At 46.0% G+C, this 25,751-nt stretch overlaps 1 protein-coding gene across 1 annotated transcript in view; it reads right to left on the bottom strand.

The window, feature by feature from the left end:
• The window catches only part of LOC146838947 (uncharacterized), a 254,203-nt gene that overhangs the window by 36,339 nt on the left and 192,113 nt on the right, over window positions 1-25,751 (bottom strand). The window contains exons 5-6 of the mRNA XM_085599990.1: window positions 18,553-18,600; window positions 18,110-18,169 (exon numbers count right to left, since the gene is read on the bottom strand). Coding sequence (XP_085456116.1) covers window positions 18,110-18,169; window positions 18,553-18,600 — 108 coding nt within the window. The remainder of the gene's footprint in view (window positions 1-18,109; window positions 18,170-18,552; window positions 18,601-25,751) is intronic.

Genomic DNA, 25,751 nt, shown 5'->3' with positions numbered 1-25,751 from the left:
CCCCCCTGCCTGGGGCACCAACAGTTACGGGCATAAAGGCCTTAAATAACTGGTCAGCGCAATGGCACTTTGTAGACGCCTGGCGGCACAGATACCCCGCTGATCGGGCCTACTCCTTTTACTCAGGAGCCCAATATCTACATGTTAGTCTTGACAGGATACTGGTATTGAAGGACCTCTTGTCGATCATAACAGAGGCATTATATCTTGGAAGGACCCACTCTGACCACAACCCACACACTATTTTATTAGAATGGAGAAATGCCACATCACCAATTCCTAGATGATGCTTGCAACCCGACTCGTTAGAGGACAGACCATTTCGGGACTCCTTTGGAGAAGCTGTGGCAAACTATTTTGCCGAAAATGTAGATTCTGCGTCATCAGCACTGATAGAATGAGACTCATTAAAGACAGTATTCAAGGGCCATTGCCTGGGTAGTCAAGCTGGCATGCGCATGACTCTTGAGAAGGAACTCACTAAGGTAGAGAATGGCTTAGTACACCTCGAAAAACAAGCTGCTGCCGACCCACGGACTGACCTTAGATTACATGAGGCAAGGGCGGAACATGCTAGCCTATTGGAAAGACCAGTTGTCTTAATTACACTGCTCACTCAGCTCGCATTCACAGTACCGGGGACAAAGCAGGCTGGCTCCTTGCATAGCTTATCAAACACAAGGACGCTAGGTCCCCTATCACATCTATGCGCTCCTCACAAGGCACAATGCTGTATTCGCAACAGGACATTGTTAGACCTGGCACCATTGGCGTGGGTCTACCTTCCATTTTTCGCTTTTGTCTCCTCTGTTTTTGCTGGTGTTAGGTGTTCTGGGTGCTGTGCCACTGCCATTCAGTGCCACAGCGTGAATGCTCCCTGTGTAAATATGTCTATGGGAATTGGTATGTTCATGATTGGCTCATTTGGTTTGCCCGTTAGTCCTTAGTTGCGTGGCCTGTGTGTGCCCAGGGTTGGTAAACCAAATACTGCTTGTGGGCCTGCAGCGCTGTTTTGTGCCACCCACAGAAGCAGCTGTAAAGTATGTCTCAGACCTGCCACTGCAGAGTCTACGTGCAGTCCAGAGCTGCCATCTTGGCTGTGAAGTGCACACACTTCCCAGCCCCTGAACCTTCCCTTGGCATCATGCAAGTCACCCCTATGGTAGGGTGCATTGTATGTGTAAGGTAGGACATGCCTTGGTGTGTGTAGCATGTCCTGGTAGTGAATTACACCCAATTTCGTTTTTCACTACTGTAAGGCTACCTGTTCTCCATAGGCCAGAATGGGCAGTTTGACTATTACATTCTATAATCCTAACTGACCCAAGAAACATGGTGGAAAAACGAATTTAGTATGCCTGAGCTCAGAATATTAAAATACATCTTTTAGTAAAGTTTATTTTTCTATTCTGTGTTTGAAAATACCACTTTTAGAAAGTAGGTATTTTCTTGCCTAAGCCTTCCAGTGTGCCCTGCTGTTATGTGTATTGGCTGTCTGGTTTTGGAGGGACAGGGCAGGCTGAGTCAGACATGGGTTGAATAGAGAGATCTGCATTTGGAGTATGGGGAGGGGTAGCTCCTTGACCTGAATAGGGCTGTGCCTTGCAAGGTGAATGCTGGCTCCACCTCCTACTGTGCATCTGATGGCAGACCCCCTCTCTCTGAAAGTAAGGATGCAGCCTGGTAAACAAAGTGCTCCAGGACTGAGCAGAACTGGTTCTGGCTGGGTTCAGTGACTTGTGACTCTTTAGAACAAAGACTTTTGGGGTATAAATACCTGTAGCCAAACCCCTACAATTTGTATTGCTCCTGGATGTCAAGACGAACCTCTGTCCATGTAACTAAGGAATCTGCAGGAGTTGGACTGCCCTTGTGCTTATGTGCTGTTTCTTGGGTTGGCCTGCAGTGGTTACCAGTGGACTTGGAAGAAGAGGGGAAAGGACTTTGGAGAAAACTTTCACAGATCTTTGCAAAGCAATCACCCAAGGGATAGAAGCGAGCTAGCCTCCTGCTTAAGTCCCAGGCCCATCAGACTTCGCCAACAGCCTCCTGATTCTTCCCAGCGAGGATTTCTATCTGCAGGTGAGGCTCCTGTGAGTTCCAGGACCTCTACTTCTACTACAGAGAAGAGAGTGCAGAAATCGTCGCTAACGCACGTTTGCGAGCCACGGCATCCGAGAACGCCACTTTGGGGATCGCGCTGCTGCCGGCGAGTGCTCGCAACCTTGAGATCATCGCTAACACTCGTTTGCGGGCCGCTGCAGCTGAGAGCACCACCAAGAACCATCGCGCTGCTGCCGCTGAGTGCTCTCAACATCAGTTCCATCGCATCGCACCAGGACCGTCGCTCCCGAGCGGAGCGCCATTTCTTCGCATCGCAACCTACTCGCACACGCAACAGGATCGTCGCCTCGTCTCCTCCCTCGCGACAAGGATTCATCGCATCAACGGCCTAGCGTGAAGAAGTTGTTGCCTAGTCTCCGCACGAATCAGCAGATCGGCGCATCGTCTCCTCCCTCGCGGCAAGGATTCATCGCATCACCAGCCTCGCTTGCAGAAAATCATCTCCAGAGCTTCATTGCGACATTTTGTTTGTTTTGCTCTGAAATCCAGGTACTTTGTAAGTAAACGGGTCGCAGAGACCACTGCTTTGAACTGAACCCCTTTTTGCACACCTTGAGCATTTCAAAAATAATCCTATTTTACAGTATTGTGGCTTTTTACCGTTATTGATCTTGTGTTAAGTCTATATATAAAGATACCTATTTTTTATAACTACTTATGTGGTGCCCCTTTGTGGTGTTCTTCACTGTTTTACTGTGTATGGTCATAAATGCTTCACACACTGCCTCTGAGATAAGCGTAGCTGCTCGTGCTACGTTACCACAGGGTTGAGCAGTCGTTATTAAAGGGTGTAGCCCCCTTACTCTGATTTAGGAAGATGGGTCCCTACTTGGACAGTGGCCAGCCATTGCCAACTAGAGACCCCCATTTCTAACTGACATTCATTGGAAATTCACATCACACTATACCACATTGTATAAATCTATAGTTAATATAACGGCATAAGAGATTCACCAATACCTAGCTGACATTGCTCTTCCCAAAGTAACCCCGAAACAGAGATTAGAACTGGATGCCGACATTACCATTGAGGAGGTACTGGCGAGTATGCGTTCCCTGGCCACAGGGAAAACTCCAGGCCCGGACGGGCTACATCGGAATTCTATAAAGCATACGCTGACACACTGGCACCTCAGCTCAAAAGAGTATTCAACACTTCATGTGCAGATTTCACACTTAAGGCCTCTCTCTGCAAGCCAGGCAGAGATACATATTTATTGGGATCCTATAGACCATTAGCTATACTCAACACCAATTATAAAATATTAGCATCTATAGTGGCTGCCAAACTAGCTCCACTGGTTAAGGACCTGATACATCCGGACCAAAATGGCTTTGTCCCTACCTGAAATACCTCCCTGAACATACAGAGATTCTTCCGAGTCCAAGAGTATGCTACAGCTGTATGGCCCGAATCCGGCTGCATGGTCCTGGACCTGGAGAAGGCCTTTGATTCATTGGAATGGCCCTACCTTTTTGCAACACTGAGCGGATATGGATTTGCGGGCAATTTCCTTCAATTGGTTAGACTGATCTACGCGCAAACCTCCATCAGAATACGCACAATTAGCACAATATTGGAATCCATACCTATTAACAGAGGCACCAGGCAGGGCTGCCCCTTATCACCACTGCTCTTCTCGTTGGCAATTGAACCGTTAGCAATGCAATTACGTGCAGGGGGTGAGGACTGGGGCATTTTGCTCGGAGATGGGTTACATGTAGTTTCGTTCTTCATGGATGATCTCCTACTATACCTCAAGGATTTATACAATGTAACAGACTTGTTAGCAAAAACATTGGGGCAATTCAAGACTACATCAGGGTTGAGGGTAAACTGGACTAAATCGTGTCTCTACCCCTTCAGTAGTGAAACTTGTAACCCAGAGCTTCTTGTTAATAACTCAATCCTTGGTTGGTAGCCTTCCACCTTCAGGTATTTAGGAATTTTTATTTATCGTAGTCCCACTGACAGACTGGAGGGCAATTTGATCCGAGCCATATCTTCCATCAGGACACAAATGAACTGTTGGCACACTGCCATTAAACGTGATGGGCAGGATTGCCCGAACTAAGATTGTAATATTACCTAGGCTTCTCTATTATTTCTGCAATCTTCCCGTTTATGTCCCATCCAAAACCTTTTGTGAACTGGAACAAACCATCAGGGGATTTATCTGGGGCTCCATTTGCCACTGGATAGCACTCTGGAAGTTATATGCACCCCCGGGTAGGGGTGGTCTGGCTGTCCCCAACATGGAGCTCTACTATCTGGCGCCTCAGCTTCAATGCTTGACGAAATGGCTTGCAGGACTTAATGTAGAAGACACTGCATCGACATTCCCACCATGGTCACACTCCCATAGATACCACCTCTTTCACCCAATGGCCAGGCCTCGCACCCCAACACCGTCTTATTTAGCCTTGGCCCTTCGTTGTTATAAGCGTAGCCTATATCTTACCGAGAGACAGATTCCATATGCTCCATTGTGTCCCCTTTTGGGGACCCCGAGACATAAAATGGGCACCTCAACAGTACACTTTCACTCTGGTATGCCGCCGGGATTCATACTCTTGGCGATCTTTACACCAACGGCACTCTGACACCTTTTGACACTCTATCTCGCGATTGTGACTTGCCGGTTGGTCAATTTATTTTATATAACTCAATCATCCGATCCCTTACACTGACGTGAGGAGACGTGAACACCGAACCAGAAATGCATTTGCTTATTCAGTATTTACATGTCATGGGCAACGGAAGTCACATAATACATTGGCTGATGGAAGCTCTACTTACACACACCCTACAGCCTTTGACACCTCTTCGTAACCGGCGGGAGGGATATAGGGGATCTCCGTGGAATGACAGCGAATGGGATACGTTCCTGGCTACTGCTACACAAATACCACGGAATGCCAAATTCCGAATTTTTCAGACCTATATCATACATAGGGCATACTTATCCCCAGACAAAATTAATAACTATTTTCAATTAACTAGCGCAGCTTGTGCGAGATGTATGCAAACAGGAGCCACTTTGTTACATATGCTGTGGTACTGCCCCACACTACAATTATATTGGAAAGATGTTACGGCAGCATTGGCTACATACACTGACAGGCCCCAAATGCACACATGGGAAGAGTGTATATTAGGTCTTTTCCCCAGATTCAAGAAGCATAGAGTCACTCCAGATTCATGGACCTGGGCCAAATAGTAGCCAAAAGATTAATTATCAAACGTTGGAAGAACAAACACTCCCCAGCCCTCACAGGCTATAAAAACTCTCTGATAGTGTGGGTACAGGCAGAGAGCATGGCTCTACATAACAAGCATTAGCAAAGCCAATAGGTCTTGCATCTGGAGGAGCTTTTCATTTTGGCAGTCAGATGGGGGTGGCCAACAGGGGAGGAGTGTATGTGAGGGCGAGGCAAGGACAGCATATTTACAGAACTTTAAAGAAGATATTATGGATTTAAAGAAGGGCATCATGCAGCATAAAACAGCACTTAGACGCAAGTGGGAAGCTTGTCTTCATTTGAGGGCTGCACTGAGGGGGCACATAATCAGTAAACAAAAGGACCAGTGGAAGAAAGGTGAATCTCTGGTCAGGTGGGGAGTGCGGTTCAACGCCTTAGAAACATATTTAGGAGCGATAGGAGCCTCAAGATTCAGAGCTGAAATAAAAAACTGTTTACTTGTCCACTGTCTTGGTTTTAAGTGTAGGTCTATTTTCAAACACTGATAGGAATTACCGCAGGATGAGCCAGACGTTCTGGATAAATACTTGGAGGCAGTAAAAAAACTCAAAGCAAGGTTTGACAAACAATCTAGCTTGATGTTATTAAGGCACAAATTCTACAAACGAAAGCAAAGGGCTGAAGAGGATGTTGACCGTTATGTTTCTGTGCTATGTAGGATGATCTCTGAGTGTCAGTTTGACAATTTTACAGACCAACTTATCTATCAGAGATCAATTTGTTTGTCACTGTAAAGACAAACACATATGTCAGAAATTATTGCCTATGGTTAACCCGTCACTGGATGAGTCAAAGTGGCAAAAAGCATAAAAAATGTACACATTTCTGTAAGGGAGCTGGATGATAAACCCATTGAGGCAGTTAATGTCATAAATACAGGGCAGTCATGTCAAATTGCCAACCACAGTAGAAAAATGGGAGAGTTCATTCTCTGTGAATAATAACACTCGTTTCTGTTGCTGCAATGCCCCACATTCCAAGGGGAGTAGAAGTCACACAGCCAATGTCACCTGCGATTTTTGCAAAAGAGTTGGCCATTATGCGGAAGTTTGCCGAAAAAAACCCTTACAACTAAAATTCTGTTGCGTGTGTGGTCGAGTCGGATGTAGAGTCTGATTCCAAGATAGAGAGAATACATGATCTAGTACTTGTGGTTGGTAATAAATACTCTAACACCCCAGAGTGCTTTTTGTTTATATTGAGGATGTATTGGAGGTCTAAGGAGGATCAAAGGGAATATATATGTGGCAGTAAAGGATGTCCACATTCTTGGATGGTGTAATCAAGGGCTGTTCGGTATGATTTTGAAGCCTGAGGCCAAGGAACAGGTCCTTGTTGAATGCGATGATGTGGCTCTGGAATGGAGTTGGAAATTTCCTACTATTTTTAGTGATGATCTTGGCATAATTCAAGGGCTCAAGCATAAAATCAGGATAAAGGATGGGGCATTGCCTGTAAAGCACAAGTTAAGAGGAGTACCCTTTCTGTCAGGGAGGATCTCGAAAAAGAACTCAGGAATTTTTGTGAAAGGGGCATCCTCGAGCCAGCTGAGTCATCACTGTAGCTTTCTCCCTTAGTAATGGCACGCAAGAGGTGAAAATCATTAAGTGTGTGTGTCGACCTTAGATCTCTTACTAAGGAAAAAAGGGTGCATTCACATCCCTTGCCCAAGAATAATGATTTGTTTGCATGTACTGCAGTAGCAAATCTGTTCTCCAAACTCGATCTGGCTTCCGCCTATCATCAGGGGGAACTTCATCCTGATTCAAGACACCTGACTGCACTTACCGCACCAATTTGCACCTTTCACTATCAATGGATGCCATTTGGTTTGGCCTCTGAGAGTCCGTCTGTCAGCGGGATATTTACAACTTGCTGAAGGAAGCAGAGGGTTTCTGGTATACCAGGATGATGTTTTAGTGTTTGCAGAGGATGTTGTTGCTCATAATACTATTCTCCAAAGAGTATTAGAAATGTTTAAGTAACATGGAGTTGTTTTAAAACAAATTACTAAGCAATGAAGTGGAATATTTGAGACATATTGTCTCAAGGGATGGTATTACAACCAGGCCCGGGTTTAATTGAATCACATTTTGGTGTGCCACCTCCCTCTGACAATGTGGTGGTCAAAGCCTTCTTTGGGCTGTGCAAGTTTTATTCTCGTTTCATCCCAGATTTTGTGACCAGGGTGAGGCCTATCGGCAACTTGCTCAAGAAAGGTTCAAAATTTGTTTGGTGCAATGATTGTGCGACCACCTTTGAGCAAATTAAATCTTTGCTAAGTCAAAGTAAAGCTCTCAAGCCATTTGACCGGAGTTTGCCATATTGCATCACAGTGGATGCCAGCCAGGTAGGGCTGGGGCCTACGCTCACACAGAAAAATGGTGAAAAAGAACACACAGTAGCTTTCGCATCAAGAGTGTTGTGGCAAGCAGAACTGCAATACTCTGTCATTGAGAAAGAGCTTCTGACCTGCTGGTGGGCTATTGAGCAGTTCTGGTCGTATGTGTCTGAAAGACTGTTTCTCTTACAGATATATCACAAGCCATTTAGTTTCCAATCTGGGAAGGGGTAGAAGCAAATATTGTACACTCAAGATTTTGAGGTTCTCCACTAAGTTGATGCAGTACCAATTTGATGTGGCTCATATTCCAGGTGGTAGGAACAGCAGAGCCGATTTCCTTTCTCAATTCTCTTACAGAGGGGATGATGACAGTGAAGTGAAGTTGTCTGATCTTATTGATGAAGATTTCGAAGATTGCTTAGTGGCTTCACTAGCGGTACCAGAATTGAAGGTCTGTTCTGAAGGAGAGTGGATGGAAGCTGTGAAGAGTGATCAGGTTTTGCAACCGGTCATAGATCTAGTTAAGGGAGGTTGCCCTAGATAGAAAATCCTGTCTCTTTTGTTATAACTGTACTCTAAGGTGGGTGATGAGATTTCGGTTGAAGATGGTATTTTAAGATCTGATAAGTTGATTCCTCCACATTTTGTGAGAAGTAGCATTATTAGAAATGCCCATGAGGGATGCCTTGGCTCGTCGCTCATTAAACGAAGCATATGCAAATCCTTTTGATGGCCAAGGATGGACATTGAAGTGGATGAGGGGGTAGAAAATTGTTTTGTATGCAAATCAGCAGATGAGCCTGAAGGTGGCTACTCTGCCTCTCATGCAGATTGAGTGTCCAGCAGCACCATGGGTCAAGATTGGGATTGATATCATGGGTCCGTATGATTCCTTGCCGGGTGGTGCCAAATATATCATTTACCTGGTGGACTATGGGTCAAAATGACCTAAGCTCAAGATGTTCAAGGTACCTAGTGCGAGTGCTATTGTTGAGTTTCTTAGAGAAATGTTCGAGGGAGGGGTTTCCTAAATATTTTATTACGGACAATGGCACACAGTTCATTAGTAAAGAACTGCAGGTTTTTCTTGAGTCATGTGGGGTAAAACACCTGAGAAGTTCCTTATACCACCAACAAATTAATGGTCTTGTGGAGAGGATGAACCGGGTGGTGGTAGGTGAGTGCATCAGGTAGGCCAAAAGTGGGAACCATGATGTGGTGAGGTCCGTGCGTAGCATGTTACGGTTCTACAGAACAACACCACACTCAACCACTAAAGTTTCTCCCTTTGAACTATTGAGGGGTAGAGGGGGCGCTAGCCAGACAGCAAGCAAGATGGCCGCACCTCTGTAAGGCTCCTGCTGCCTGGGGCCTAGATCGTCATTATCCTGAGGTGAGACCGGCCTTAGCTGCCAAAAATTATAGGAGAGCAGCGGAGAGTAGCCCTGGCACAACCGGCAGTGACTTTGCAGCAGAATCGGCAGCAAAACAGCCACATTTAGGTTGCTGCAACATGTACAGCGCAGACAAGATGGCTGGCGCCAGAGCAGAATAATTCCGCCGCTGATGTGGTGAGGCGGAGGTAAGGAAGCACCTCCTGGATCAACGCTGGGACCTCTCGCTGAGACGACTTGACCGCCTGCAGGTAGTCAGCTGGGAGTGCGGGCGCAGCTTAAACATATGCAGCCTAATCCCGGGAAGGCCTGAATCTCTGTGTGTGCCAGTGGGAATCGAGGTCGGGCAGCCCGCGACTAGGGAGCGGGAGGCCGAGGCGAAGACTGCAGACCCTGAAGACAGCGCGGTGAATGCGGCCGCCCCAATTCCTGCACAGAGTCTGCAAAACTGTCAGAGGGTGCTGTAAAATGAAAGTACTGAGGCATATTATTGCTATTGGAAGCCACCCCGCTGGAAGAACAGATCGAGAGAGGCGCGCACTGTGACGAGGCTACCTGGGTGCACGGCCTAAGTGGTAACCATTTAAAGCGCTACTGCACATCTGGAGGTGAGCCCCCGGGAACCTGCCTAGTGGTAAATGTGCAACCCAACTGGAGGCAATCAGCACATGGAAGAGTCTCCCCGAGCGCGAGAGAAGCAGGCGTTCTAGTAAACAGAGACTCGACCTTGTATACTGCAGGGGTCAATAACGCCTTCGGAGGGCACTGAGGCCCGCACTCCAGATTGAGGCCCCACAGCATGCCATTGTGAATAGACGCACTGTCTCCAAAACCTGCGGCAGCAGCACTGTGAAGGTGGGATATCTCCTCGTGCTGTGCACTAAATACTGAACAGGGATACGGCCGCCAGATAGTCGGGCCGTGGACACAAGACAGGGCCTGGGCATATTGGCATCCCCTGTTGGGAGGAACTCCAGCGACTATCTCGGGAAGAGGACCGGATGCAGCTGTGCTAGCTGCCAGTAACATTGATAGAACGAGTACTCTCTCCCTCAGTGTTACAACTTCCCAGGAGTCATGGGTAAGACAGATGGCAAGCAGGCCAAACGGCTATTCGAACCACGGAGGTCAGCGAGGGGCCCTGCTGAAGACGTGCAGATAGCCATGGCGGAGAACTCCCAACAGGCAACACAGCCAGAAGACGCAGGTTTGCGATCCCTGCCGCTCACAATGCGGCAAAGTCTCACATCTATTGAGTCCAAAATCGGCACCATGAATATAAGATTGGATTTTGTGACGTAACGACTCGAGAAACATGATGGGCGCATCTGAGAGGCCGAAAATAGAATATCACAGCTGGAAGATGTGTCCGCGATGGAGGGTAAGCAGCTACAAAGCATTGAGCAACTCTTGAAAGATATCGCAGCAAAAAATGAAGACCTATAAGCGCGCTCATGCCGCAATAATATCCGCAAAACAGGAGTACCGGAATCCACGGCCACAGGGCGAATGGAAGACTATGTTGAGCGAATGCTGGTAGACCTGTTTGGCGCTTCCTCACTCTCCAAGCTCCTAGTAGTGGAAAGAGCTCACTGCACCCTGGCTGCCAGAACCCAGCCGGGTGCCACACCTAGACCAATCATTGCCCGGCTTCTGAATTCTAGCAACAGGGACTCCGAACTTTGTCTAGCACAAGAAAAACGTGACCTAAACTAGGAGGGGAACTCGAATTAAATTTTCCTGGATTTCACTATGGCAGTTCAGGAGGTGAGGAAGAAATTTGCTCTTGTCAAGTGCAAACTGCAGCAGGCGAACATTGCATACGCGATGCTGTATCAAGCGAAACTCCAGATTACCCATCAGGACAAGCAACACTACTTCACTACTCCTCAGCAGGACCAAGACTTTTTAAAGAAACTGTCCCACCACTCCCCACATCTGAAGGAAGACCATAGAGGTCCCAGTTTGAATTCACCACTCTCTGAAAATGACTAACGTGACAAGACTGCTGGCGTGATTAATGGCGAATCTTGTCTACTATTTGCCAGGGGCTTAATAAAGATAGCAGGGAGGGAGTGGTAGCAGCCGCTCACAGTTGCAAGGCAGATTCTGCTCCTTTCTGCTGCGACTCCTCACCCCGGCCCCTGCACAATGCAGCTAATGGGGCTAGTCCTGGATTATCATAAGGTTGTCCCACGGACTCCCTCGTACACCAGAAGGGCAATGCTGGGCTCTGGCACAGCACCCCGGATGGAATTCCCATGCAAATTTATCTCTCTCTTTTTCTCTTCTTCTTCTTTTGCTTGCCTGTCTTCCTTGACAGTTGTGTGTTTTGTCTCTCCACTTGTCTCTACCTATCTGAAACCAGTCTTCTTTTGAGATATGATACCCCACTTCTCCCTGTCTTAATCCACCTCCTTTATTGCAATCGGTCCCAGGGCATCTGCGTTAGTTTGCTTAATAAGGCTGATTTCTGATTCTATTGTGGTGTAATTCTGGGACAATGTGGGGGGGGGACTTTGCATACGGGATTGGGCCGTACGCGTGGGTGGGGGGAGGGGAGGGAAGGAGTTTGTTAAATGTTGTGTTTATTGCAGTATCCAATGCTATGTGATTTTCAAATATTAAGCAGCGAACGCACTCACCAAGCATATTCGCCACCCTTGTGGACAGATACACATAACACAACACCCTCTCTGAATGGCAGGTCACGTGGACCCCCCGCAAGGTGGGGAGAGACTAATCTATAGCCTACTAATGTGGAATGTGATCGGTTTACGCGATCCCCGTAAGTGCCAACATATATTGAGCTATACAAGGTCCACATAGCTATGTTACAAGAAACTCAATTAGATCCTAGAGCTTCACCCCCGTTTGCAGGCAAATGGGCAGCCCACAGATGTTTTGCATACTACTCTACCTCTGCCACAGGGGTCGCCATTTTGATTCGACCCACTGTCCACTATCGACCGGCTGGTTCCCTTAGTGACCCGGATGGTCGATACTGTATCATGTGGGGACACATAAATATGCACTCAGTCACATTAGTAAATTGTTACAGCCTGAATGTGGAGGACCCCACTTACTTTGACAAACTTTGGGGACTAGTGATGTATGTGGGGTCCACTTATGTTATCTGGGGGGGAGACTTTAATGTGGTGCTGAACCCCAGCGCAGACTGATCCCATAGTTCTCAGGCTCACCCCACCAAGACAGGAAGACACGCATGGTTACTTCTACATCCCTCGGGTGGTGAGAGTACTTGTTGTCTTCGGCACATGCCAGCTGGTCCCGTATCGATTATTGGCTGCTGTCGAAAGGCCTGTGTACATAGCTAACCGAAGCAACTCATCTTGCGCGTACATACTCCGATCATTCTCCTGTGCTGATACGGTTGTGTCTCCTGGGAGGGATCTCCCTGTACAGATCGTGGCGCCTCCAACCCACAGCTGTCCTAGAGGACAGCTTTTGCGAAACAATAAGGCAAAACGCAAGACTTCTTCCCCAGGAACCTGGAGACAGTGAGACAGTCCCAACGATTTAATGTGTCTGGGAAGCATTTAAAGTCACCATAAGTGGAATGTGCATGGCGCAGGGAGCTGTGATACTACGGGACTATAGGGTATCACTTCAGAAGCTTAACGAAACTATCAGAGAACTGGACGCTCAAACTGCTGCAATACAGGATGGGGGAAGGGGGCAGAACTCCGTGAATTAGTGACGGAATATCATGGTGTAGCAGAGTACGAGATGCATTTTTGCTCTAGATACGCCCAAGCCAGGGAGTTTGGAGAGGGCGAGCGCCCTGGAAGAGCTCTAGCTGAGATTACACATACTTCCAGACACTCTAACTACATTTTTGGTGTAATGGACGCAGGGGGTAAACTGCATACAGATTCTGCAGGCATCCTCCACACGTTTGTAAATATTACTCCACCCTATATACTGCGCACAAGAAGCATTCTGACGATATCTCAGTTTACTTTGAGGATATCCCATAGGGACTTTCTGGTGGCTGACATTGAGGAAGACGAGATTCTGACAGCTATAATGCACGTGCGCAGCGGCTGGGCCCCAGGTCTGGATGGGCTCCCTGCCGATTTTTACAAATGCTATGCCGATACTTTGGTTCCTATCCTAAAACGAGTGTATGAGGAGGTAAAGCAGACCGGGACACTCCCGCAAACTATGCGAGAAGCCTCAATAATAACGCTCCTCAAGACGGGAAAGGATCCTACATCATATAGCACTTACAGACCATTATCCTTAATCAACTGCGATGCGAAGATGCTGGCGAAGGTGCCAGCCAATAGACTGAGCTTGTTGATGGAGGGACATGTCTTACCTGGGAGGGCCACATCCCATAATCTCTAATTTTTAGATGCGACCTAAGCCTTTGTCTCATTGGAATGGGACTATTTGTTGGCGGTGCTACATAGATTGGGATTCCCCTAGTCGTTCTCAGCCTAGATCGAGGTACTTTACAGCCAGCCCCTTCTTTTTGCTCTGGCTATTGAGCCGCTTGTGTCCAAACTCAGGCAATACCACAACGACTGTGCACTCCGGTATCCTTTCAGACACATATTAGTGTCACTGTATGCTGACTATGTCACCCTATATGTCCGTTATCCCCTCATTTACTTAAACCCTGTAATCAGGGAGTTCATTAGGTTTGGGGAATTATCCGGGGTCAACATTAACTGGGAAAAGACCCAGCTAGACCCTCTCACGCCTACCACAGCTAAAGTCCAGCTAGACTATCCGGTATTGTGGTGCGACTCCGAGATAAAGTACTTGGGGGTGGTCATCTCCAGAGATAGGGAAGAAACGTTGCAGGCAAACTACGGCACTGCCATGATGTCGATCACTGACTCAATTACCAGTTGGATCTCAATACCCTTATTGCTGGCAGGACAGCTCTCTCTAGCCAAAATGGTAATATTACCTAAGTTACTCTATCTTTTTATCAACATACCATACTACCCAGGATGGCCTTTCTTTCGCTCACTCCAGACCCAGCTGGTTCGACTCGCCTGGGGATGGAAGCAACCCAGGGTGAGTTGGAATACACTCACTCTGCCCTTCTCGCGTGGTGGGTTTGGGGCCCCAGACATGGAGTTATATTTTTTTCTGTGCACAAGACCACTACGCGCATTACTGGCATTGGACCCCACTGTTAATGCCGCACATAGCGGTGGAGCTAGGATATACGGCTCCCATACTGACCACTTCCTATCTTGGTGCCAAGGTGCCCGGGGAAGTCTACACCCACTCTACTGTTGCTTGCACAAACTTTGCATAACGCAAACTGGCTAGGAGACTGGGCAAGCGCATTGTATACTCGCCATCAATACCTATACAATATCACCCTCTGCTTCCGGTCACGCATGAAAAACTCTGTTGTAACATACCAAAAATTGAATTAACAGCTTCGAGGACCTCTATAATGAAGGTTGCTTTAAGGACCGCAATACTTTGTTTCAAAGTGAAGATACCACGCCACTGGAAATATTTACATATATAAGGCTCAGACAGGATGCTAGGGCCAATATTCCTGACGTTACGCACGAGCCCTCCACAGTAAACACTTTACATACTCTGGTTTAGGCAAGAATGCCGACGCATGCAGTGTCCAGACTGTACCACACAGTGCAAGGAGAGCGGCAGTTCATAGGAGACAACTCTAGAAGGGGATGAGATCAGGAGCTCACTACTCCACTCACTAATAAGCAGTGGACTTTCTCTTGTCAACAAGCGGGGAGGATAACGGCCAATAGCCAACTCCGGATAATCCATTTCAAATTTCTGCACCTGGTTTATTACACGCCGCAGAGATTACACAGATATAAACTATGGTCAGATGATAGCTGTAACAGATGGGGGCAGGAAGAGGGGGGTTTCTACATCTGGCATGGCAATGTGTCACTATTCAAACATACTGGGTGGAAGTGATTGAAGCCCTTTCTAGAATGACGGGCACTGCGGTCCCTCTACCCCGGTCATAGCGCTGCCAGGCTACACTGAAGAGCTGCTAAGCGCACACAGGACGTTCATCTCACTGGGCCTGCTCCTGGCAAAGCGCAGGGTAGCGTGTAGGTGGGGCAGAGGCAAGGCACCCAAGATTAAGGAATGGCTCAATGATTTTATACACTGTAAGGACCAACTCACAACCTACACTGAGCTACTACCCCCCTCCTCATGCCCAGCAGACATCTGGGACCCTCTCTTTAACTATCTGATAACACATTCAGACTGAGGGGGTGTGATGAGCAATGTTCCCTCTAATTCTTTTCCTCTGTGTGCTGCAGTGGAGGGTCTCTGTGCGCTGCAACCATGGCTATGTGCGCCAGGAATCAGACCGCGTGCGTGTGCAGTGCCAAACGTCACTCCAAACGTTTACTTAAATAAGTGAAAAGATGGTGCATTTTCACACATACAGCGCCACGTTAAGGGTCTTAAGGCCGGTTTGCAAATTGGATAAACATGCCATGACATGAATTGGTTATACAGGCAAGTACACTTCAGGTTTAGAAAAGCACAAGACTCCAACTGTGATACCATCATTAGATTTTGCTAAATATTCTTAACTGGAGCACTGTTCGTTCGGTGGGGAAAAGTTGAGAGCCTATACAATATCACATATACACAATAAGTTACAAAATTACATAACATATTTACAATTTGATGTGAAAGCTACTGAGTGATGTTGGGCTATCCCGCCAGAGATAGTTTGTAAAACTTTGACATCCAGGCAAACATGGACTGTGGGAGAGGGCCGTTCAGACATGTCAAGTGGCATCACTAGATGGGTGACATGGTTGCTTCTCATGGCGATCCTTGCCATTTTTCCAGTGCTGATAAACTCTATCAAGGTCAACTTTCCCATTCAGGAGGTAGGCCTTTGCCCTCATCAGCATATCCAAATGCTCCTGCTCTGGTCTATTCCTCAATTTACTCTTGATAGTATTCATGAAGCTGAATCCTCGTTCACAATCTGCACTAGATGCTTGAAATGTTGCGCAGACATCAACAAGCTGAGACACCACACTATACTGAGCAGCATTGAGTACAGTGAAATTCACCATGTCTTGAAAGGTGGTAAATAACCCACCCTTTACATGTTCTGCCACCACATATTTATAATCTCTGTATTGTCGAACAACATCTTCTGGTGTTTCACAATCACCCAGGACCAAGACATTTTTATACTTTTCAACAAATCTTTGTATATTCTCAGACCCAAAATCGAAATGTGATTGTGTTGCTATTGCCTGGATTTCAAAACTTGCCCATTCTTTCAGTTCATCTTCAGGGAACCTTTTTTGCATGTGCTCACAAAGAAGGGAAACAAAAGACATAATAGTCCCACTGTCAAACTCTTGCCTTTCCTTGTACAACACCATCATATCTCTTACATTGCTGCTCCAAAAGACAGTGTCCCCAGATACTGTTCCTTAATTTGGCCAATCTTTGCTCTTGCATACTGTACAGCTTCAACAGTTGTCAAAGAACGTTTTTGGAACAGTTTGTACAAAGATGCAAATTCACTCAGAATGTCATTAAGTACTGCAAGGGAAATACGGTGGTTTGAGTCAGATAGCTTTTTGTAACAATATTTAGCAACTGGATCATTCTCTTAAACTTTCTCATGCTCAAAGTACTTAAGAACAGCCTCATAATTCCGAATTAGTGCACCAACTGCAAAATGCCTTGAAAGCCACCGTACTTCATTCAATGGTCGAAAAGAGACCACTTCACAATCAGTGACCGATGCCATTACATCCAGCTTGGACTTCCTTGCAGGAGATCTGGAGAACACAGTGTAGACAGTCCTCAATAATGCCTATTTAATCATTGGAACCCTCTTCCAGGCATCATCAACTCCCAAATCTTCTCGATGAGCGACACAATGCTGCTCAACTAGATGGGGAATGGATTGTTTAAGGCGAGTAGCAACACCATTATTTTTACCCAGCATCACAGACGCACCATCAGATGTGAACATGACCATTTTCATGAGGTCCAGTTCATTGGCAGTGTAGAATTCTTTCACAGCAGTATTGATAGCCTCAGCATTACAACTAGTCAGCTTCACTATGCCCCCAAACAGTGTTGTGTGCTTTGTTGAGGTTACAGGTCGGAACCTGAAGTACAGGATGAGCATTTTTGTAACAGAAATATCTGTGCTCTCATCAATTATCAATGTGTGATACAAAGCGTTACACTGTGAAGGTATGGCAGAACTTCGTATCACGGTATTAATGGCCTCAAGGAACTCAAAGGCGGCATAGTTCTTGGTCCTCCAGCTGTCTGGTATCTTCACATACAAAGCTAGGTGGTCATGGATGTCTTGTACAGATAACATTGAAGTATTCATCTTGACTGCCAGCAACACATTGTTGATGAGAATCTTTATCTCCTCAGACAGGGATCTTTGTCGTTCAACTACTTCCATTCTATTTGCTTTGTCAGTGGCAGTTTCTGTCAGCATTGCCCGCACTCCGAAACCAAACCTGGCAGCAGCACTTCTGTTTCTCAATATCACCATGGCAGACTTGTGAACTTTGCTAATTAGATGGTGTTTCAGGTAATCCACTTTCCAGCCATCACTCCATTTCTTCCCTGTAGAAAAGTCCCCAACAATCTTGGCTTCGGCACATGCTTTGCAAATCAAGCCCACGTCTGGATAGTTCCCCAGGTTGCACGCGAACCTTGCTTCGTGATTTCTGTGTCTCAGCCTCCACAATTTCTTTCATCCACTCTTCCTTGAATACAAGGCAACATTTCTTCTTTTGTGGTGAAGCATCACACTCTGCAGAAGGTCCAGCTTTGCGCTTGAACATATTTGTGATAACTGGGTTTAGCCTTCTATGCCACAAAGCCTGAAAAATAAAGGAACATGGCTAAAGTGGATGCCTATGTTCTGATTGCAATCTGTCACATAATACGGAGGAATCGCCGGCAAAACATGCAGTGTAATTACCTGGATTTTCTGTCCACTGCCCTGCCCTTTCAAACTTAAATGTAGCACTGTCCGTAGAGCCTACAATAGAAGGAAAGATTGTTACAGCACATTGTGAATTTGTGATAACAGCAATATACCATGTGCACCATAAGGGATCTCTACCAAACATTTACCTCTTGTGCTTGTACTCCTGTATGCCCATTCAAATGTGTGCGGTACTGTCTGCGAAACCTACAACAGAAGAAAACATGGGTAAAGTATGTTGTTATACTACAAAACACAAGATGCACCACAGTTTAACTCTACCAAACAATTATCTGCTCTGCTTGTACTCACGTATTCCCGTTCAAATGTGTGGGGTACTGTCCGCGAAACCTACAAATGAAGAAAACACGGGTAAGGTATGTTGTTATACTACAATGTACAAGATGCACCACAGTTTAACTCTACCAAACAATTACCTGTTTGTTCTGCCTGTACAACTGTATTTGTAGCACGGTCTCACAAACCTGCAAAAGAAAAGGGGTGCAGATTGTGAATCTATTTACCCAGCACCCCCCAAATCCAATGTGGAACATAAACCGAATTACCTTGTCTTTGTGGGTACTCACGCCTGACCATTCAAATTCAAATACCTTACAGACTGCAGACCTGCAATTGAAGATAAGATGGTTAGCAAAGGCTCTAAGAGTTACAAACAATGAATGGGACTGGCCCAGATACTCCAATAGGAAAAACGACAAAATAGTTACCTGGGATTCCAGTTTAGGCAAATAGGCACGTGCCCCTGTGCTTCATTATTAGCATCCATTAGGATAAACCTATCTGCACTTCCCCACACAATCCAGCCACTCTCCTGCATTTTCTTTACCTTTTGCCAGGTCAATGTTTTAACAGATATGCATCCCATTCACACACATTTGCAAATAATCACATTTACAATAGAGCATGGGTACTCGTAAATATTTTCCCAAGGGTCAAACATATTTGGTTGTGGTGTGACAGAGGGCCGCACTGATGCGTGCAGGGTAGTGGTCAGGGACTAGGGAGGTGTTAAGGTGGACTTGGAGAAGTATGTGCATTTAGTGGCTGAACAATGCAGCACCAGAAAACTTGGGATCAATACCGGCTTCTCCGCTTCACTTTGGCTGGATAACTCTGGAGATTGACCATCAGATTTTTGTCTAGTGGAAGTTTTGACTCATTATAAAGTAGCGGTGGAGGTCAAAATACTTGATGCAAAGCAGGTGAACCATACAGATCACAAAGTGCATGCAATGTAAATAGATTACTGCATTACTGCTTCTGTCAGAGAGCCCCTTTTGTTACTTGCCGTTTATAAGTTTAAATCCTAATATAGAAAAGTGAGCTATTAACTATCAAAGAGCTGCATACAAAGTGCAAGGTATAGATTGGAGCATTATGAATTCCCCCCCCCCCGTCTTTCATTATCCTAATGCTGCAAAAAGGTTTAACTTGGGTACAAATGAATTCTTATTATTAAAGCCAACCCCCTTTACCACTGGCCCCTTCAGCTCACCGTCTGCCCTCTGCACACAGTCTGCCCCCTCTGCACACACACTGACACTGTCTCTTAGCTCACTCACGCCTCTGTTCACTCCCACATCTGTCCACACAGTGCCTTCTTTACTCACTCTCTCTCTGCTCTCACATTCCTAACTCTGCTCACACATTCCTACCTCAGTTCACGCAATGCCCCTCTCCTCACACATTGCCCATCTGTTCTCTCCCAGCTCTTTTCACACACTGTCCTTTCTGCTCACTCCCAGCTCTGTTCGCGTATTCCTGCCTGTGCTCACTCTTGCTTTTGCTCACATCCTGGGCCCTCTTTGCGCCTCCTCTGTTCACACCCGCCCCTTCTGTTTACACCCTGCCCTCTCTTCTCATGCCCTGCCCCCTCTTCTCACCCCCTTTCCCCTCTGCTCACACCCTGGCCCCTCTTCTCACACCCTGGCCCCTCTTCTCATGCCCAGCCCCCTCTTCTCATGCCCAGCCCCCTCTTCTCATGCCCTGGCCCTCTCTTCTCAGACCCTGGCCCCTCTGCTCACACTCTGGCTCCTCTGCTCCCACACTGACCCAACTGCACTGCCACTCTACTCAAACCTTGGCCCCTCTGCTCACAACCTGGCCCCTCTGCTCACAACCTGGCCCCTCTTCTCACACCCTGGCCCCTCTGCTCACACCCTGGCCCCTCTTCTCACACCCTGGCCCCTCTTCTCACACCCTGGCCCCTCTGCTCACACCCTGCCCCCTCTTCTCATGCCCAGCCCCCTCTCCTCATGCCCTGGCCCTCTCTTCTCAGACCCTGGTCCCTCTGCTCACAACCTGGCCCCTCTGCTCACACCCTGGCCCCTCTGCTCACACTCTGGCTCCTCTGCTCCCACACTGACCCAACTGCACTGCCACTCTGCTCAAACCTTGGCCCCTCTGCTCACAACCTGGGCCCTCTTCTCACACCTGGACCCTCTTCTCACAACCTGGCCCCTCTGCTCACAACCTGGCCCCTCTGCTCACAACCTGGCCCCTCTGCTCACCCACTCTGCTCTGTGCCCTCTGCTCACACTCTGCCCCCTCAGTTCACTCCCTGGCCCCTCTAGGTGATGTCTTATGCACACATTATTGTTTGTGTGGAGTTTTACCCCATTTTGGTATAAATGTAATGCTCATTTCATTTGAAAATATGTTTTCTGTAAGGGTAGCGCGCTACCACACCACTCGCGTTTTTTATTTTTTATTTTATTTCGCGGCCGCGCAGCTACTAGGGACCGCGCCTTCATTTTAATGTGCATGACACCCGTTTGTCTAGCTCAGGTCAGAGCTGATGAAGTGTGTGATTGCAACTGCATATGTATACAAATAAGCTAGACTGAATTTGGTCGATTGCATTTCACTTTGTCTTCCAAGCGTCACTTTGACCCGGCAGCTCAGTGTTTGCTGCGATCTCAGAAGCCGATACTGACGCGCTATTCACGAGCAGGGCTGAAACGTTTCAGCAGAGACAGATTGCTGCTTCGAAAATGCTGCAATTCTTACTTGTCACACATAATGGTTGAGGAATCCACAGGAAAGCTTCATCTCAAAACTTGCTGAGTGTTACAAGCATGAATAAAATAAGAAAACGATCTTTTCTCTATTGAGTAATAGTCTGTTAAATGTTAAACCTTTGATTTTTACTAAATTTAACAAACAAATAGGCAGTTGTTAGTCCTTTCATAGAAAGAGCATGTTTACCTATCTTTCTTAAAGCTTAATTTTGGTCAATAGATTTTGAACATGGTACTTCGTTGCATTCATTGTTCCCAGCAATAGTTCTGGGAAGGGCTTTCTCTTCCAGATGGCACCGCCATAGGTTTAAGTTATTTACAATATAATTTTAAAAAAATGCATGTTTATTCATGTATGGGGAGGGCTCCAAAGGCAAAATGCAATTTTGCATGGCACACCAAACATCCTTTCCCTGTTACTTGTCCCGGATTTCTTTTCGCCCAATGTTTATGTCCCAAAAACTCCCACCCTTTCCTTCCTTTTTTTGTTCAGTTATCTCTTCTCAGGTAATTTTTACATTTGGAACTTTATTAGTTTCCATTAAGCTATTGGCTAAAGCAAACATTTATTGTAGTTTGTGGCCAGAGTTTTTTTCAATATAGATGCACTCTTTTCCTTATTAGTTAGGGTTGCAGCAGTTTCTTTTGCATCCTTGCAGGGCAGTGCTTTAGACGGGCCTGTATTGAGCACCATCACTTCTTTAATTTGAGAGGGAGAGAGTCTGCACTTCTCAGCAGCACTGCAATACTTTTAAAGGGAGAGTGCAGGCACTTCTCAGGAGCAGACAGGTACTCTGAGTGGTGAGCACCTGCACTTCTATATTACCAGTTAAAGGTCTGTGGCAGGGACAGCAGTTTCTTTGTTGTACAAAGTCGAGAAGACACAGTGGGATATTAGTCAATGGCTCACCCTTATCATGGAAGTTTGCTTTTATATCAGCGGGGATGGGTCGCAGTTGCTCCGCAAGCTGCAGTGATCCTGCCACACCCCTCCCGGACTGCTGCTGAGCCCATGACACAGCTTTGCTGCACGCCACAAAGAGGCAGGCATGTTTATTGTGGCATGTCGCTGTTCCACATGTCTGACGAGGCATCTTCCAACTAAACCCATGTCTTTAATAGCCTCACTTTCCATTTAGACAAGCGGTACAGCATTTTCTTCCTTTGGACAGTGGGTACAGAAGTTCCTTTTGATCAGTGGACACAGCATTTTCTTCCTTTGGACAGTGGGTACAGAAGTTCCTTTTGATCAGTGGACACAGCACTTTCTTCCTTTGGACAGTGGGTACAGAAGTTCCTTTTGATCAGTGGACACAGCACTCTCTTCTTTTGGCCAGGGCTGGCAGCAGAGACTTCTTTTGGTCAGGCCGTGCAAGGATTTCTCAATCGCTTCTGCCATTAGACTTGTTGTTCCAGTGCCTTCAGCTTGCTTCGTAACTTCTAAATGTATTAGTTTAGGGAGGAAGAACACTGAGAAATATTGTTTTTTAAAAAAAATATTAAAGGCTACAATGCCTTTATTCTGAGCACAGCTCTTCATGTCTGTGATCTAACAACTTTTCCTGATAACCAAGACAAGTGCCCCTCTGCTTGTTGTAGAAGTGACACCAACGTTGCTGTTTTGGAGGTGTGCTAACTCTTTCGAGTGTGAGTTGCAGTTCTATCCGGTAGAAGTATGTTCATTTGGTTTGCGAGATACAACTGTTCTGTGTTGAAACCACTTTCTCCCAATCACTGCGGCAACTTTATATCGGCAGCACGGGCTCCCCTCACTGACCAGACCTTCTCTTCTTTATAACAATGTTTTCTCGCCTTCACCTACATTGTAGCTTTTTGAGGAATGGCTTGATTAGTTAAGGGGCGTCAGCATTCAATCCTGTTTGTTAGGAACTGAATTTCCCTCTTTGTGTGGTCCATGCCAGCATGGAGCGGGTTCCCAGCTGCATGGCTGGGATCATGGCCTTTGCTCAGGGAGCTTGTGGATGCCACTGTGTCATGCCTCTGTGCAGGCTTGCCCATTATTTCCATTTGAAGCAGGGCCTGTGATGTATTCTCCATGCGTAATACAGTTAAGAAAAGATTGTTTTGTACTGTGTGGATCAAAGGTCTCCAGCTTCTTCTACCCTGAGAGGAACTTCTGATCAATGAAAATGATCATGAGCTAATAACTTCTGTATAACAATAGTTATAATCTTTACCCACATCAGACAAGGTCATCAGATTGTCGTTTCGCTCACACACTTCCCCTCGTCTCCTGCAGTCCCACACATGAGCTATTCTGCGCTTCTTTGCCTGCCCTGTGCTCGCACACACTGTGTGGTTAACAGTGTTGAGTCTGCTTCACAAACAAGCAGGTGGCTTTCAAGCTGTATGGTGATTGCCCCTGTTGCAAGCTTTGTGCCATCAGTCACCTTATGTATCTAGGCCTGTGTTAGCGTGTTAAGGAGAGGTGTGGCGCAGCGACCAGAGCAGCTGATTTTGTAGCGTGGGGCTCTTGGTTCGATCCCTGGTACCAGCGGCAGCTCAGCTCAGCAACATGTGACTCTGGGCAATAGCTCACACCATCTTCTTGGCAACATTTGGAACGCCTATGATTCTGGAGAATTTTTGCCCACTTAATTTAATTGGAATATGTTTCAAATGGGCGAAATCTAAAATACTTTTGACTGTGAAAATGTATTATTTGGCGCCTGTGCGGTGGAGACTCAGCTATTACTATGGCTTCACAGCTCATTCAGTAGATCGGGGACGACCTTCGAGCAGTTCTAAGGTTTCCATCGCAGGCTGGAGTTCAGCAGGTCTGTGGAGAGGATGCTGCAAGCAATGTGACAGAGCAGCTCTGGTTGTCACGTGTCCTTGCTTGCATTTCGGGGCTCTTTGCATCAAATGCAAGTTTTTCAACTGGGAGCTGTTAAAGGGCATACAGTCAGCTTGACATGGAACGTCTAATGCAAATAAATAACAAGCATTGGCATAGCCAATCGGTCTCGCCTTTGGGACCTTCTAAGTGTTTAGCCATGCAACAGTTGATGTTGTTGCACCAAGGATACAGTTCTTCAAATCATCCACAATACCTGAAACTGATCACAGTACGTGAAACTAAAAGTAGTACGATATCTGAAACTGACCACAACCCTTGAAACAAGCATATGTGGTACTGAGTGGTATTATGTTGAGTGTAGTTATGTTGTATTGAGTAGAGTGTAAATATGTGTTGTAAATATGTGTTGTGTAACTATGTGGTATTGAGTGTTATGATGTGGAGAGTATTTATGTTGCATTGATTAGTGTGTAAATATGTGGTTTGTAATTGTATGGTACTGAGTGGTATGAGGGGTGTATTTATGTTGTATTGAATAGAGTACATAACTACACTCAACATAATACCACTCAGTACCACATAATTACACATCACATAATTACACTGCATTCAGTACAACATAAATACACTCCACATACCACTCAGTACTACATAATTGCACGGCACGTAATTACACCCTACTTAATGCAACATAAATACATTTCGCACAATACCAATCTGTGACACATAATTACACTGTCCACAATGCAACATAAATACACACCTTTCACTCAAGTTCGTGTATATAAAAATAAAACAACAAAAAAAAACAATTGCAATGCAATAGGTCTCACATTACTGAATTTTGGAGCTTCTAGTGTTGCATTATTATTAGCAATGCCGACAGCTCAAACTTTTATAATGCGAGACCTATTGCATTGCAAATGCTCGTCCTATTGGAGTATCTGGGTCAGTCCCATTCATTGTTTGTAACTCTTAGAGCCTTTGCTAACCATCTTGTCTTCAATTGCAGGTCTGCAGTCTGTAAGGTATTTGAATGGTCAGGCGTGATTACCCACAAAGACAAGGTAAATCTGTTTATGTTCCACATTGGATTTGGGGGGTGCTGGGTAAATAGATTCACAATATGCACCCCTTTTCTTTTGCAGGTTTGTGAGACCGTGCTACAAATACAGTTGTACAGGCAGATGTGAGTACAGGCAGAACAAACAGGTAATTGTTTGGTAGAGTTAAACTGTGGTGTATCTTGTACATTGTAGTATAACAACATACCTTACCCATGTTTTCTTCTGTTGTAGGTTTCGCAAACAGTACCACACATATTTGAACGGGAATACGTGAGTACAAGCAGAGCAGGTAATTGTTTGGTAGAGTTAAACTGTGGTGCATCTTGTACATTGTAGTATAACAACATACCTTACCCATGTTTTCTTCTGTTCTAGGTTTCGCAGACAATACCCCACACATTTGAACGGGAATACGTGAGTACAAGCAGAGCAGATAATTGTTTGGTAGAGTTAAACTGTGGTGCATCTTGTGTATTGTAGTATAACAACATACTTTACCCATGTTTTCTTCTGTTGTAGGTTTCGCAGACAATACCCCACACATTTGAATGGGCATACAGGAGTACAAGCACAAGAGGTAATTGTTTGGTAGAGATCCCTTATGGTGCACATGGTATATTGCTGTTATCAAAAATTCACAATGTGCTGTAACAATCTTTACTTCTATTGCAGGCTCTACGGGCAGTGCTACATTTAAGTTTGAAAGG

The sequence above is a fragment of the Triturus cristatus genome, chromosome 4_2 (assembly GCF_964204655.1).
Source record: "Triturus cristatus chromosome 4_2, aTriCri1.1, whole genome shotgun sequence".
Taxonomy (NCBI): Eukaryota; Metazoa; Chordata; class Amphibia; order Caudata; family Salamandridae; genus Triturus; species Triturus cristatus.
Note: the sequence above shows the minus strand (reverse complement) of the source record. Positions and strands in the feature narration are given on the sequence as shown.